Source organism: Boleophthalmus pectinirostris, unplaced genomic scaffold (genome assembly GCF_026225935.1).
Source record: "Boleophthalmus pectinirostris isolate CB_2022bp ecotype Guang Dong unplaced genomic scaffold, ASM2622593v1 HiC_scaffold_8, whole genome shotgun sequence".
Taxonomy (NCBI): Eukaryota; Metazoa; Chordata; class Actinopteri; order Gobiiformes; family Gobiidae; genus Boleophthalmus; species Boleophthalmus pectinirostris.
In genome coordinates, this window is record NW_026571515.1 from 15,100,002 (window position 1) to 15,115,299 (window position 15,298).

The 15,298-nt window shown below is 38.7% G+C and overlaps 1 protein-coding gene and 1 pseudogene across 2 annotated transcripts in view; one reads left to right on the plus strand and one right to left on the minus strand.

Moving 5' to 3' along the window:
- The window catches only part of LOC110174721 (dnaJ homolog subfamily C member 5-like), a 43,964-nt gene that overhangs the window by 20,200 nt on the left and 8,466 nt on the right, over positions 1-15,298 (plus strand). The window contains exons 1-3 of one of the 2 annotated variants that reach the window (XM_055165802.1): positions 263-371; positions 11,922-12,065; positions 14,319-14,532. In XM_055165802.1, the coding sequence (XP_055021777.1) occupies positions 11,959-12,065; positions 14,319-14,532 (321 nt within the window). In that variant the 5' untranslated portion in view covers positions 263-371; positions 11,922-11,958. Of the gene's footprint in view, positions 1-262; positions 372-11,921; positions 12,066-14,318; positions 14,533-15,298 lie in introns of those variants that run through there. The other variant, XM_020940823.2, reaches the window with a different exon arrangement.
- LOC129412487 (5S ribosomal RNA) lies at positions 8,984-9,100 on the minus strand (annotated as a pseudogene).

Sequence of the window (15,298 nt, forward strand, 5' to 3'; positions counted from 1 at the left end):
AGGGAAAGTTACATGACATCAGCTGCAAAGTATCATTATGGCAACATGACAAGCCTCGGTGTTTGTTTGTCCTTCCTTTCAGTTTGTGTAATTGGCTCTGTGTGCTGTGAGCCTGTGAGTGAGTCTTCAGTATTTTGGTTGCACAGATGTTCATTAGAGAAACAGGGCACAGCTGCACAAGTGTCGGGTTTAAATCTGTCACCAGCTTCTTCTGATGAGAACTGAAAATCTACCCCAAACCACAGCAGCCGCCCTCACAAAGTCAATGCCATCACTTTGGGAGGAGAAGTCACAGATTTAAGCTCTCAGAGAAGTGTTAAATTAAAGCATGTTTACATAAAAACCTTGAGCACGTCTGTAGAAAACACGTGGTGAGTACGAATCTTTAAATGTGTGCTGTGTAACTTTTCCGGTGGAGGATCTTCTGATCATCTGATTTATTTTGTATTTTTTCACATAGAGATTTTAATACTTTGCCTGAAATATTCCACAGTAGCATTCAATCTGTCTTTGGTTGCAGCTTGAAGTGACCCAAATTCGATTTTTTTCACCCCTATGCTCCTGTATCTGATCAGAATTTTTCAAATGCGACCAAGTTAAGTCAAAACTTGTGAACGCACGAGGAGACAAAGGGACACGCCGTGGCTTAAGATACTTTTCTTAAACAAAAGAGCATAAATCCTCGTCTGCACCACGCGCTCTTACCCGGAATTTAGACCAGGAGCGTCAGCAGCACGTTACGTAGGTAGAGCTTCATACACGGATACTTTTAAAACTTTCAATTTACACCAGAGGCACCAGAACTCCTCCTGTGACGCCAGCCTCTGTGGATTCTCACGTTTAAACACTAAACTTTTTACGTTATTTATGTTTTAATTTCTGATTGGCTGAATTATGTTTTAAATCACACTACAAAGACAATGACAAAAAGAGAGACGATGTTTTGCAGTGATAATGAGCTGTATCTGTTAGGGCTGGGTATCATTAAGAAGTTACCGTTACGATACATATCTCGATACAGTGAACTTTCGATTCGATACAATATATTTCAAATCGATTCGATAAGGTTGAATAAAGAATAAATTCTAAATCATGGCTGTGATACTAAAAGTCTTTGTTAAACCTAGGGATGGGCATGATTAGTCGACTAATCAATAACTGATCATTAAGATTTTCGTCGATTACATTCGACAAAGCTGCGTCTGACACAAATACTGGAGTTGTGGCCTCACAGTCCCACGTTTCAGCTCTGTCACCTCCTTTGAGATCACTGTACCACTCAGTGAGTGTGTTTACATGTACATCAGTGTCCTGGTTTCGTCATGGTGCATGTAAACGCAGTATCCCGGTTACTACAGCATAAAGAGTTGTGCCAAACTGACACACGTACCATCTTTGAAAACATCACGACACACAGAACAGACTAACCTTCAGCATCAACATCCGTCTGTTACAGAAAGAACACTCATATTCGTGTCCTTTAGTCCGACAAAAGCTGAACCTCATCAGCGCACAACAGTGTTTGAAAGACCGGAATAATTAATAATAATAAATAAAAATAATTACTAACTGGAACTGATGCTGAGTCTGACAGCAGCGACACAGAAGAGGAAGCAACGCTCTGTTTACCTCCAGAGGTCAAGGCCGAGTTGTTCAGAAGTGACACCGAGGATGAAGAATTGAATGGATTTAGTGATTTGGAGTGAGATGGAGAGTTTGGTAAACTTGTTCTGTCCTGTTGTTTGTGAATGTCACATATGAACAGTTCTTCAGATAACTATAGCACAGTCTGTTGTTCTCTCTTCTATTGTTTTTACTAGAACTTGCCTTTACACAGGAAATGTCGGTTCCTGGTCTCTGATTTTATAAAATTAATTTCTCCCAAATAGTGACTTATATATGCTTTTTTCTTCTTCGATACACTTTTTTTGTCTGGTGCGACTTGTATTCAGGGGTGACTTGTAGTCTGGAAAATACAGTGACAGTTGTTTTGCTGTGATTGTCAAATAACTAGACTTAACACTTCATTGTTTAAGAGAGGAAGATGAGCGCTTCAGTGGATCAGTAAAAGTTGAGGTCAGGTGCTCATCAGGATCACAGTGGAAAAACTTCACTTACAGATGTTAAAATTAAAAAACCCGAGGCATTCCAACTGCATTAAAAGACTTCACATTGTCTTGGAATTCAATCTAAATCTTTCTGTTGTGAGGCATAAGTTCTAACCTCTCTCAAGCGAACCAGCTGACCTCTTATCAGAAACCAAACACAACCACAGACTCGGTGCGGTACACTTTGTCCGTTGCTTTAGGATATATTGTGATTGGAGCGCCCGTGCTGCTCCTGAGTGCGTGTGGCCGGGCCGGGACAATAGCGAGTGTGTCTGATTTCCATTAGTGTGGCTTGTGTACAGACGGCAGCTGGCCCCGTGCTCTCAATAACACAGACGAGTGGAGCAGGTCTGCCCCCAAGCAGCAATCAGCAAAAACCACAACTGTTTAAAATAAATACGAGCGCAGGGGAAGACTATCAAAACACTGATTAACTCCAAGTACCTTTTTCATGCGTGTCAAAGGACCTATTGTTTGATAAATGGGCTCGTTTCTTCACTGTGTTGCGCTGTTCACTCCTAAAAATATACTTGGACTTGTGGTTTGCTTCATTGACTCCCTTTTGGAAATTATTCTTTTTATTTAGCTGAGTTTAAAAGTTCTATATTACCATATTTTTCGGACTATAAGTCGCTCCAGAGTATAAGTTGCACCAGCCAAAATATACGTAATGAAGAAGAAAAAACATATAAGTTGCACTTTTTGGGGAAATGTATTTTGTAAAATCAGAGACCAGGAACCGACATTTCATCTTGAAAGGCAAGTTCTAGTAATAACAACAGAATATGTTAACTGTTCATGTGTTAACGTAACATATGAACAGTTATTCAGATAATTATAGCATAAACAACAGAACAGAAGTTTACCGAACTCATGATCTCACTCCAAATCACTAAATCCATTCAATTCTTCATCCTCGGCGTCACTTCTGCACGACCTCCAGAGATAAACCATAGATCCATGATGTAAACAGAGTGCCGCTTCCTCTTCTGTGTAGCTGTTGTCAGACTCGGCATCAGTTCCAGTTAGAATTATTCGGGTCTTTCTGAATCCAGGATGGTTTCGGTGTCACTGAAGTCCAGACTTTGTCCATCCATCCAGTGACTTCAGGAAATCCTCCCGGTTACCGTGTGTGTGTGTAAAAGTGCCTTGAAGGTGGAAAAGCACTAAAAATGTGACCATTTACCAAGTTTATTTCCATATTGCCTTGATTATTCTGCAGTATGGAAATAAACTTGGTAAATAGTAAATAATCGAGGCAAGACAGTAATAAGATAACATGAAGACAAGCAGGTGGCAGACTCTCCACTAGAAAGGTTACACAGTGCACCTTTAAATCTCCTAGCCAGGCTGGCACCACCTAGTGCTTTCATTTCATTTCTCTCCAGTGACTAGGTCAGGAATTAAAATATAACAGACGGTTCACAAAAACTCCAGAAGTGCACCAGCCAATCAGCGAAGAGCCAGACATTCTGTGTTGTCAACGATTCCCGAGATCGGGGATTTAAAGCCGCAACAAAGAGAATGGTGAATTTCATCAAGGGGAAAGACGTTATTGTCCTTCTTCCTACGGGATTTGGGAAAAGCTTAATATACCAGTTAGTCCCGTTAGCAGTGCATTACATACATCACGACCAAATAACAGCGATAGGTTAAATGACAAAAGTACCCGCCTACTGTTGGGCGAACGAAATCTAAAGCCAAAGATCAGACAGTTTGTACGAAGTGAAATGAAGTAAAACCGTAACCGACTGATGAATCAGTCTATAAATCTCCAGCACAGGCTGATATATATTTTTTTGACCGACCTGCAGCCTGAAAATACCCATGGAGTTTTATTTGAACACTTCAGTGCAAATAGATAACAGCTGAAAACTTAACTGCGGCTCTCTTATGCGTTTGTGGTTAAAAAAAGAAAAAAGGAGGGGGCCATGGGTGAGTTTTTAGTCAATTTAAATTACATAATCAGCTTTACATGTTGACCCAAAAATATCAGTATCGGCCATGAGAAAAAACCCCATATAGGTCTATCTGTAGTTAGTTGTCAGCCTTTCCTTTTCGTCGTTTTAGATGTTTGGAGGGGAACTCTAACTCTCTCGTTGAAAATACATTTGGCCTAATGTATGGAACAGTACTAGCATATATATATAGATGCCGAGTTCTGTTCACAAACACTGGAAAGATCTATTGAACCGTCAAAACTGTCTCTCGTAACATCCCTACGAGGAACAAACAATTCCCATCGTTTATCAAGAATGTTGTTGTGATTCTTCACCAAAATAGCGTGAAGATGCAGAGAAGATGTCATATTTTCCGATAGTTTTTGTTTAGTAAGCTCTTCCAAGTGTGCACCGCAAGCTTTTCATGATTCCGACTTCTGAGCTTCTCTCAAAAGAAATATTTGTGTGAGTGCCAGATACTGCTGTCCATGTGTTCTGGAGATGTATGTTCTGGTGTTTGGGTTGCTGTGCTTGTGTTTATATATTTTTTCTAGTTTATTTAGTTTGAAATATTTTTATTCTGGATTTTAGTTGCTGAAGATTTTAAGCACACTTCACCTTTTAAATATTCAACACAAATATTTTCAAATCCTCGAATTCAACAGTCAAAATTCAGAGTGTAAAGTTCACAATGAAGACGACGCCAAGGCAGAAGTAATCGATCATGTGTGAGGAAAGAGAAATGCGACGCGGCCTCGCAGTCCAAAGTGCTTTTGTGTCACAGAGTCATTAATCCGCTGGAGTAAACATGGAGCTCTGTGAATGGTTAATCCAGGTCATGTGGTGCTGGGACGGGCGCTGTGATTGGTTAATCCGTGTGAGTGTTGGTGTGTGGAAGTGTGTGGATTGTCTCAGCTGTGGACCATCTGTCACACACAGACTCCTCTTATGTACTACACTCCCAAAAGAATAACCACAATAATTCGTTTTATAGAACTTAATTTCAGCAAAATTACATAAATTTTGCTTTTTTTACTTAAAAAAATAAATAAAAATTAATTAGGGACATAACAATAACTGAAATATTGTGATATCATATCGTCACAATATCGAATCTCAAGTCTCTTTGCTTAAATTAATTGTTTTGGTGCTGCAATAACTAATAAAAAAAACTGAGTAAACTACATATACCATGATCCTTTGCTCCATTACAGTGCAGACTACATGAAAAGAACTACTACTAGTTACTACTACTCCTACTACTCCTCCTCCTACTACTACTACTAGTTACTACTACTACTAGTTACTACTACTAATAGTTACTACTACCTAACCCTAACACCTTTAAATCTTAATTCTTTGGTTTATGACAGAAGAAAAGTATCGCCAAGACATTTCAAAAGGAAAAAGTTAAATTTTCACAGTTTATTTAGTCTCTAAAATATCGCCATAAATATCGCACTGTGGGATGTGTATCGTCAAAATACCGTATCGAGAGATTTGAATATCTTTACATCCCTATTATTAATCTTTATTTATATAGCACTTTGTAATCCTTGTTTTTAAAAGTGCTGTAAAAGCAGTAAAGAACAGTAAAAAAGCATAAAAATAGTATACAGAAAGAATACAAAAACAGACAATGATGCAAACAATACATTTAATTATAATAAATTTAAAAAGCAATAGAGTAAAAATAAACATGGAATAAAATCAAGCTAAAACCAGCTAAAGGAAGGCCAAAAAATAAAAATACTAACTTTAGTACTGATTAGTTTAGACAACCCTTGTGCTTTTTAAAATGTTCCCTAAACTTTCTAAAGTGCTTGTCACCCAACCAAGTCTATTAAATTAAGGATTAAACTGGTCCAAATCAGAACTAGAAAAAAAAAAAAAACAGTCCTAAAAAGCACTAACCCTAAAGAAGATAAAGACATAATTGAATCCCAAAACCACTGGCTCGTGTTACTAACTCTCCAAAATATAATCTCTTTTTGCCAGACAAAACAAAAAAACGTCACCTGCCCTTCAGTGTGAACTCTGAAGGACACATGCTTTAAAGGTGCACTGCACAACTTTTCTCGTGGAGGGTCCGTCACCTGCTTGTCACCATGAAAGTTTTAATCAGAATGGGTATTGAATATTGAGTCTGTTCCTTAGTATCAAAATCAACGCTAATTTCGACTGAATTTACAAAAAGCGAGAAAGCGTGAAACTTTGATTGGGAGCAGGTCTGGATGTACCTCAGTCCCACTAGGAGAGGCATTCAGCTGCACGAGATAAGAAACGTAATGAGCCAGGAAAATGTTAGACACATGTTGTTGTTAAAAACTATCAGTGCTCCAGTTTATTTGTGCTGTAGAGACTTCTAAGCAAAGCATTCCTAACATGTCTGAAAATCATGCTCCAACTTGAACGAGATGTCACTTCTTTATTTAAACTGTATTTAAACAAATTTTACTGTCTTGAAAATGTGAAAAGCAGAACCAACAGTGGTCCAAAGTTATTCCTCACTTACCTTATGTGTTCTGAGCATCTTAATTATTCACCAGGATGAATTTATAATCGCTTTTCTCAACTTTCAGAGACCAGAACAGTGACGACTAGAATGCAACACACACTGATTGTTGGACAAAAGTGCTTTCAAATTAGATGCAGCCAGCACACAGCAGACTTATTTTGACCTTTTGACCTACTTATACATTACATCTGTACTGGATAAGACAAAAAAAAAAAAAATAGGTACAAGGCTTTTAACTCTTCCAGATTGGATATTTTTTACATAACCACACATAACTTTCCAAGAATAAAAGATAGAAACTTACTTTTTTTTCCCTTGAAAAGCTGAGTTTCGCCTTTCCGAGCAATTTAATTAAATTTAATTTAATGTAATTTATTTTTATGTTTTTACATTTTTATTTATTTATTTTTATTTTTAAATTAAGTTTAATTTAATTTTATTATTTTTAATTTAATTTAATTATTTTTTTTATTCATTCATTCATTTATTCTTTTAATAAGACAGGGACAGCGCACAATTTTTACATTAACCTTAACAGAAGAGATGCTTTGTACCAGGTTGTAGCACCAGTGATAATTTCCACATGTTGTCCTTGGTTCATTGATTGATTGTATTTAACTGACCTTGGCTATCAGCTGTTCTTCTTGGAGACCTGTAGCATGTTTTGGGTTTCTGGCATTATCCTACGTCACTCGCTGCGCGGTGACTTTGGGAAAATGAGTGTCCAATAGGAACTCTGTTTTCAGTCAAACTCATGCGCTCCATCCTTTTTGATCAGACCAAACTTTGCCAAAGAGTGTAGTGAGTCAAAATGGTCGATGCTCTGAGCGTCTGTGTTCGTAACAATTAAAAAAGTCGCTCTAAGTGCAGATATTTCTCAAAAAATGGCAGATTACGCATCTTGGTCTGTAATTGTAGCCTGATTCATCAGCCAGTTTCACTTTGTTTCACTTCATTTCTGACCTCATAGCATTAGGATTCATTCACTCGACAGTAAGCTGGGACTTTTTTAAATTTAACCAGTCATTGCTGTTTGGTCGTGACGTATGTAATGCACCAAATCCTGTAGGAAGAAGGACAATAACGTCTTTCCCCTTGATAAAATTCACCAAACATTCTCTTTATTCCGGCTTTAAATCCTCGATCTTTGGAATCGTTGCCAACACAGAATGTCTGGCTCTACGCTGATTGACTGGTGCCCGAACTTGCATTTCTAGGGTTCTTGTAAACCGTCTAGTATATTCTGATTCCTGATCTAGTTGCTGGAGAGAAATGAAATTGAGCGGAGGCACTAGGTGGCGCCAGACTGACTAGTGTAATTGTGCATCCATTGCTGTTTTTATTTTCAGGTTTATTTCACTCAAAATGTACAAATCCAAATGTAATCAGCTTCATGGAAATGCAGTGATGTGAGTCTGTGCCCTGGACCTACTGTTTGTTTTGTAAGAAAGAGTGTGAATTTAATTTTAGTTTTTGTTATTTCTTTTCCTTTTATTTCAGCCATATGACACAACTACAGTAGCAGATTGTGAAATAACAGGTTGTACTGAAAAAAAATGATGTATAACACTTCACTGGAGATAAAAGGGGGAGTTTTAAATGCAAAATTAAGAAAAATAAAATCCAGGTGAGGACTAAAATTGCTGTTAGGTCTGGAAGGGTCAAGTGATGCTGTGTATTAGCAATTTTTTTTGTATTATTGGTACAAAGTTTTAGTCTTCCCATTTGCAGCTGTTCTGTTCTTGGGCCTGCTGTGGACTGGTGCTAAAGTGATCTGACTGGTTCCCTGGAGGGACTAGACAAAAATTAGATTAAGCGTGTACTCAGCTGCGTGTGCATGACAGTGTGGGTTTAGTCTGATAAGGTTTTGGTTTAGTCATCGTCATGTGATCAGGATGTGTGATCTGCACTCAGACATTTTAGTTTTGTTTGATGAACTCCGATGACCTCGCTGATCGGCCATGTGACCTCTGGGTTTATGACTGGAACACCTGTCACTATTATAGTATATAAAAAAAGTTGAAAAAGTCATAGAATTTTAGTATCTCTTTCACGTAACTACAGAGTTTTGTTAAGTTCTCATGAGGCTGTTATGATTATTTCTGAATGTCTGTGCCTTTTTTTTCAAAAGATTGATTGATTGATTGATAGCATTTATATAGCGCCTTTTCAAGATACCCAAAGCGGTTTACAGTTCATTATTCAGTCACTCCACACTCAGTGGTGGTAAGCTACTACTGTAGCCACAGCTGCCCTGGGGCAGACTGACGGAAGCGAGGCTGCCAAACTGCATCATCGGCCCCTCCGACCACCACCATCACTCACGCTCACACAACTTTCATACTAGGCAATGTGGGTGAGGTGTCTTGCCTAAGGACACAACGACAGTTTTTTTTTTTTTTTTTGCCACTGGCGCCCCACTGTGGCACCTGGAATTCCTAGCGGTCTCCCATCCAAGTACTACCCCGGCCCAGCCTGCTTAGCTTCTGAGATCTGACAGGATCAGTCTTTTACAAGCCGGTATTGCCAAAAGAGACGACAATAAAGGCACTGACAGGATTTTGAATGTTAAAAAACTATAATCTCAAACCATAAAGTAAGTGGAAAGAGTTAATATTTCATATTTAGTAGAGATGTAACAATAACCAAAATATCGTGATATTCTATCATCAAAATTCTCACAATAGTATCGTGGACCATCACAATATATTGAATTACAAGTTCATTTGCTTAAATTAAAAGTTATAGTGCAACAATAGCTAAAAAAAAAGACAGAGGGAACTACATAGACCATGATCCTTTGCTCCATTTCAGTGCAGACTACAAGAAGAAATAACAGTTCTAACACTTAAGTAGAGCCCGACCGATATATTGGTTGGCCGATATTATCGGCTGATATGGGCACCTGGAGGCATTTCGGCTATCGGCCGATATGCTTGCTGATAGGGGCCAATATTTCACGTGGGCGTGTGATACGTCGTAAAAAATCTTAGATTCTTTACATTCTCTTCATTTAATCCAATTTACAGACAGATAAATGTTCTAATATGTGGCTCCACATCAGTATTTATCTGCGGAGTCATTTGTCTGTGTGTGTCTGTACTGTCCCTGAACACACCACAGAGTCGCGTCACTCACATGTGTTTGTTTAGACCTGCAGACACAGATCCAAACACTGAGATTATATTCTTTTTACGGAAAATCGGTTTGAATCTGGATTAAAAGGACATTTATTAGTGCAGATTTGTGATGTGAGGAGGAGCCTGTATGAGCGGTGAGTGTTGGAAATATGTCGACTCTGAAGCTAGTTTTGATCATTTGTTATGGGTTAGCTGCTGTAGCTCCCGCACATAAACAGGCTGTTTTCTGTTGGTCTATTGTAAAGTGACTATATTGGCCGTATATTTGCTGCTGGACCTGCACTGATATGTAAATGAGCTGTGAACAGACGTGTGAATTATGACATTTGCGCATATAATTAATTACCGCAGCGCGCACGTATTTACAGCTAAAGGCTAATAGCGCTAGTTTCTTTATTATACATTATTAGTTATGGGTCGGTCACGAACGAAATGACTCTTAGAACCGGCTCTTTGAAGCGAACGACGGGAGCCTGATCCTTATTGGGAGCCGTGTTTTCTCTTTCTCTCACTTTTTTTCTCTTCACGCCGCGTGCAGACTCGTGGGAGTTTGACAGCGGCAGCAGCTGAAAACGAAACTTTGAGAAATTTGCGTGTGCATAGGAGAGAAAAAAAAACGAGCATATTTGGCTGTATTTAGCATAAAATAAATAAACCAGGACTAATCTTGAGCACGAGATAGAGACCGAGTCCCGACACTCAGTCCTGGTTCAGTTCTGGTTTAGTCCTGTTTTACACGTGGTCTAGATCTGTTTTAGTCCTGGTTTAGTCCTTTTTCAGTCCTGGTTTAGACCTGGTTCAGTCCTGATTCAGTCCTGCGTTAGACGTGCTTTAGACCTGCTTGCAACAAAACAATCTGAAGAGCCACTTGGGAGCCAAAAGAACCAGCAGCTTTTAGTGAGCCGAGCCAAAAGAGCCGGTTCTCTAAAAAGAACTGGAATACCATCACTAGTGTCTAGAATGTGATGCAAAAATGCCATTAAGCCAACCTACTGTCTGTAAATATGATGTAAAGAGGCAGAATAACAATAAATGTTGCCTAAATAAACCCAATTTAAAATCCACCAGAGCCAAACCTAAGTTTTTTAAACAATTCAACATTTACAGTGAATTTTTACATCACTAAATATATCGGCGATTATATCGGCAGCGCCAACCCCCATTATATCGGTTTCATATCGGCCACAACAAAATCCATATCGGTCGGGCTCTACTTTTAAGTCTTAGGTTACGTTTACACTGAAACGAATCGCTGTATCACTGTATCCGAAACGATCTGGATTATTAAGTCTCTGTAACAAAATTGTCCTTAAAAGTGATTTTAGTTGTTGAATTACATTGGCGATATAGTGGCCACTCTCTCTCTGTGGCTGCTGCTGCTGTGAGCCTCAGCATTTTGGTCATTTAAATGTTCGTATTAACCCGCGACACAGGATGTTATTTCACTATGAGGGAGTCACTGTCCTGTCTGGTATCGTGTCGGTGTTTTGTGGGATTTCAGTGGATTTCAGGCTCTCCCGGGGGCTAGTTCTGTCACTCGGGTTTGGGTTTATCGATTGTTGGGGTTTGAGACATTTCTTCTCGTCATTTTTTGCACTTGCTGCATTTGACGCACGTGACTGTTGAGACGTGTCCTGTTCACCAGAGTTGATTTGGCATCGTGACGTGTTTTGGCACTCTGCGATGAACTGTTTTATCACTCTGACAGCGGCGCTTGTGTTGCGGGTTCATGTTCATTGCACAGACAGGAAAACAAACAAGCAAATAGAATTTATCGCAGCCGGAAAAGTTATCGAGATCGTTAAAAGTTATTGTACAATTAATACATTTATTGATTATCGTTACAGGCCTACTGTGTAATTTCTGGATTTAATTATTAAGTGTTTAATTGACATATAATCAGGAAATACACTGTTAGCATGGTAGTTTTTGATTCAAAACTCTGCTCTGGCCCCTGAGAAAAGCCCCTGTGAGCTTGTAAACTCATCGCTGTGAATAATTAGGAACGTGAATAATAATAAAATAAATAAAATGAACTAGTTTTGTCTTTCACGTTTTATGACCACACCTTTTAATTTTACTGTCCATTCATTGTCCTCTTAATGTGCAGTACCCGAAGCTCACCTAAGACAATTTTGTTATTGTTTATCTTGTTAATATAACAAAAAATACGATCTGCATATTTAGTTGAGTATTTGTGTTTTTGTGTGTCCAGGTGAGCGAGAGAGAGCCAGGAGTAGTGTGACGCAGCCATGGAGCCCCACAGACAGAGGGCGCTCTCCACGTCAGGAGAATCACTGTACGCTGTGCTTGGAGTGGACAAGAACGCCACCCCCGAAGACATCAAGAAGTGCTACCGGTAACTCAACTACTGCTGCTGCTAATGGAGCTTTTTCACAGCGACCGGAAGTGTCCCTCTGTAGGTTAATGGGTTTCTGTCGTAAAATGTTTCTGTAAATGTGTCATATTCTCCAGCAGCTTCATAAATCTGCCCCATCACCAAATCTTCAACCAACAAGGTCCACGAAGGTGTAAAGGGCCCATCTCATGCAAAATAACTCTTTTCACATTGTATCTTCTGCACATAAACAAGCACAATAGTAGCTGCCGCATCATCGTTGTAGCAGCTTTAGTTTGTTGTCACGTGGGAGGGTGGCAGAAATACCCTGCAATTTGTTTAAAAAATGCCGAATCAATCTAAAAACCACTTCAGCGAGGCCCACACATCACTTTTAGAAGGTAGAAAGCTCTGAAAAGTTGGTTTTGCATGAGATGGGCCCTTTAAACATTCTTCAGGGTTCCCACAGTCATGGAAATCCTGGAAAAATCGTGGAAATTTAGTATCTCTTTCATGCAACTAGAACGTTCTGCTAATTTCTCATGAGGCTATTCTGATTATTTCTGAATGTCTGCACTGACAGGATTTTGAATGTTAAAAAACTATAATCCCAAACCATAAGGTGAGTGGAAAGAGTTAACATTTCATATTTAGCCCTAAAATTAAAACCCTCAATTCTACACATGTAGGTGCCGTAAAGTCATGGAAAATTCACTTTAGATCATGAAAAAGTCATGGAAAAGTTTTGAAATTGTGTCAATGAAAAAGAGTGGGAACCCTGATTCACCCATGAACAATTTATCCACAACTATCAAGGTAAAAAAACAAAAGCTTAAAGGAGAACGACGACACATTAGTGAACTACTGAACAAAACTAACACTATAGTCATGAATAAAACAACTTGTTCACTCAGACTGATTTTACAATTAAAATCAAATATCAATTTCATGATGTTGATATTAACATAGATCAGGAGTCTCCAACCTGTAGCTCGGGAGCTACCAGCAGCTCTCCACCCCCTTCCAAGTAGCTCGCCAAAGGATTTCGGAATTACACGTATTGTGCTGAATGATTAAAATTGGATTAATTAAATACCTTTTACCATTGTACATGTGTTATTTTGATGCCTAACTTTGTGCACTAATAAATGGACAATGGTTTATGTTTTATAGGCATCTAACTCTACCTCATCTAAGTTTCACCATGGCTCTTATATGTGCTCAATTTCTTGTGATTGCAAAAACTCGTAGCTCTCTGGCATTTTTTTTTGTAAAAGTAGCTCACCGGAGAAAAAAGGTTGGAGACCCCTGATATAGATAGATAAATTTGTGCAGTTTGAATGTGAGACATCTCTAGGATACCTTAACGTTAGTTTTGCTCAGTAGTTCACTAACAATAGTTGTTGTTATTTTTTTTCGTCCTTCTTACCTTGATAGTTGTGGATAAATTCTTCATGGATTTCAAGATTTGCTGATGGGGCAGATTTATGAAGCTGGTGGAGAATACACCAGACATTTCTACAGACATTTTTCCACAGAAAACCCTTAACTGGAAGTTTTGCAAACCTACAGCGAGGAAAAAATTTTGAGTTTTTAACTGAGAGTGGATGGTGTTTGCAATCATGACCACTAGAGGGAGACATATAGCTTTGAATCACTCCAGGCAAGTGGTTGAAAAAGTACTCAATTTTGTTACTTAAGTACAGATAGCGGAGCAAAAGAAAATTAAAAGTACCACATGGAAAAAATCTTCTAAAAGGTGCATTGTGTAACTTTCCTGATGGAGGGTCTGTCAAATTTCACAGTGAAGATGTTATTGCTGTGTCTGGAATGTTTCACAGTATGGCATTAAACCTTTTTATCTTCACAGAGACCAAATGGAAAAAAAAGTTACAGGTCAGGTTCGTGGAGATGCGACCCCGCTCACAGTCAGAATGTCTGTTTAAATAGGTGTTTTTGAGCTATAAAACCACCTGTAATTGAATAAATGTAAGGTACAATAAATGTAAATGTCATACTTTGGAACATTTCAGGCAGAGCAATGACAAATCCATAGAAACAAACTTAAAATCGACTTGAACAGGAAAAAGTATTTTGCGCAGATTTTGAATTCTAATAAAACCTCAAATGTGGAGGTAAAGATTTAAATTTATTGTTTTGCACTTTGCAGAAACTCCATGATTTTGTGTTAAAACCTCAGAACCCACAGCTCCTTTTTGTTTTAATCCTTACGGTGAGCAACTTTTACTTTAACGATTCTTTCCCATTTTACAGAAAGTTAGCGTTGAAGTTTCACCCAGACAAGAACCCGGACAACCCCGAGGCAGCAGACAAGTTTAAAGAGATCAACAACGCTCACTCCATCCTCTCAGACGCCACCAAGAAGAACATCTACGACAAGTACGGCTCCCTGGGGCTGTACGTGGCCGAGCAGTTTGGAGAGGAGAACGTCAACACCTACTTTGTCCTGTCCAGCTGGTGGGCCAAGGTACAGGACACTACTGCGGCTTTATTTACTCTCATGATTACACTCTACATATACACCAGTGGAGGCCATGATAGTTCTAATGTAAACAAAGGAAATCTGCTTAAACTGCTCAAATATCAGAACGATCTTTATCTTTCCTGGCAAATGTGATGCTCAGAAATTACATCATACAGAAGAACAGCTGTGTTTTAAAATGGAAAATAAATTAAAAGTAAATGACTAGGCCTGTACTTCATTAGCACTCTAGTCAATTAATCATTGGTTTATTTATTAATTTAGTTTTCGGTGGGACAGTTCCTCAGCAGTCCTTCAGGTGGTAATAAGCTCCTCAAAAATTAGTCGACCAAATATTTATATATCAAGCCATTTTCCGCTGTTAGGACATCCAACAATCGCACAATTACGATGTCTGAATCCCAAAACTAAAATATGACGATATCAGAACCAGAAATAAAAGTGATATGGTTCAGAAGGCTTGAAAAGATCGACTTTGTCAATAGACACATCCCACTGGGAAAACAAACAGGGCGGTTTGATGCTCACTTTTTCTGAAAATCCTTCCCAGTATGTATTGCGCGATGACCGGAAGTCCGAGATTCGTGATGCATGTATTACTACTCTGTTACAGTTATTTTATGGTTTAAATGTGTTTATAGATAACCAGACAAAAGGATAGTTCAAATGAAAGGATAGTTCAGATAAACAGATAAGAAAGGGTAGGCATAATAAGCTTAAGCTTCAGCCTGCACCTTTTCGGTCTGTATAT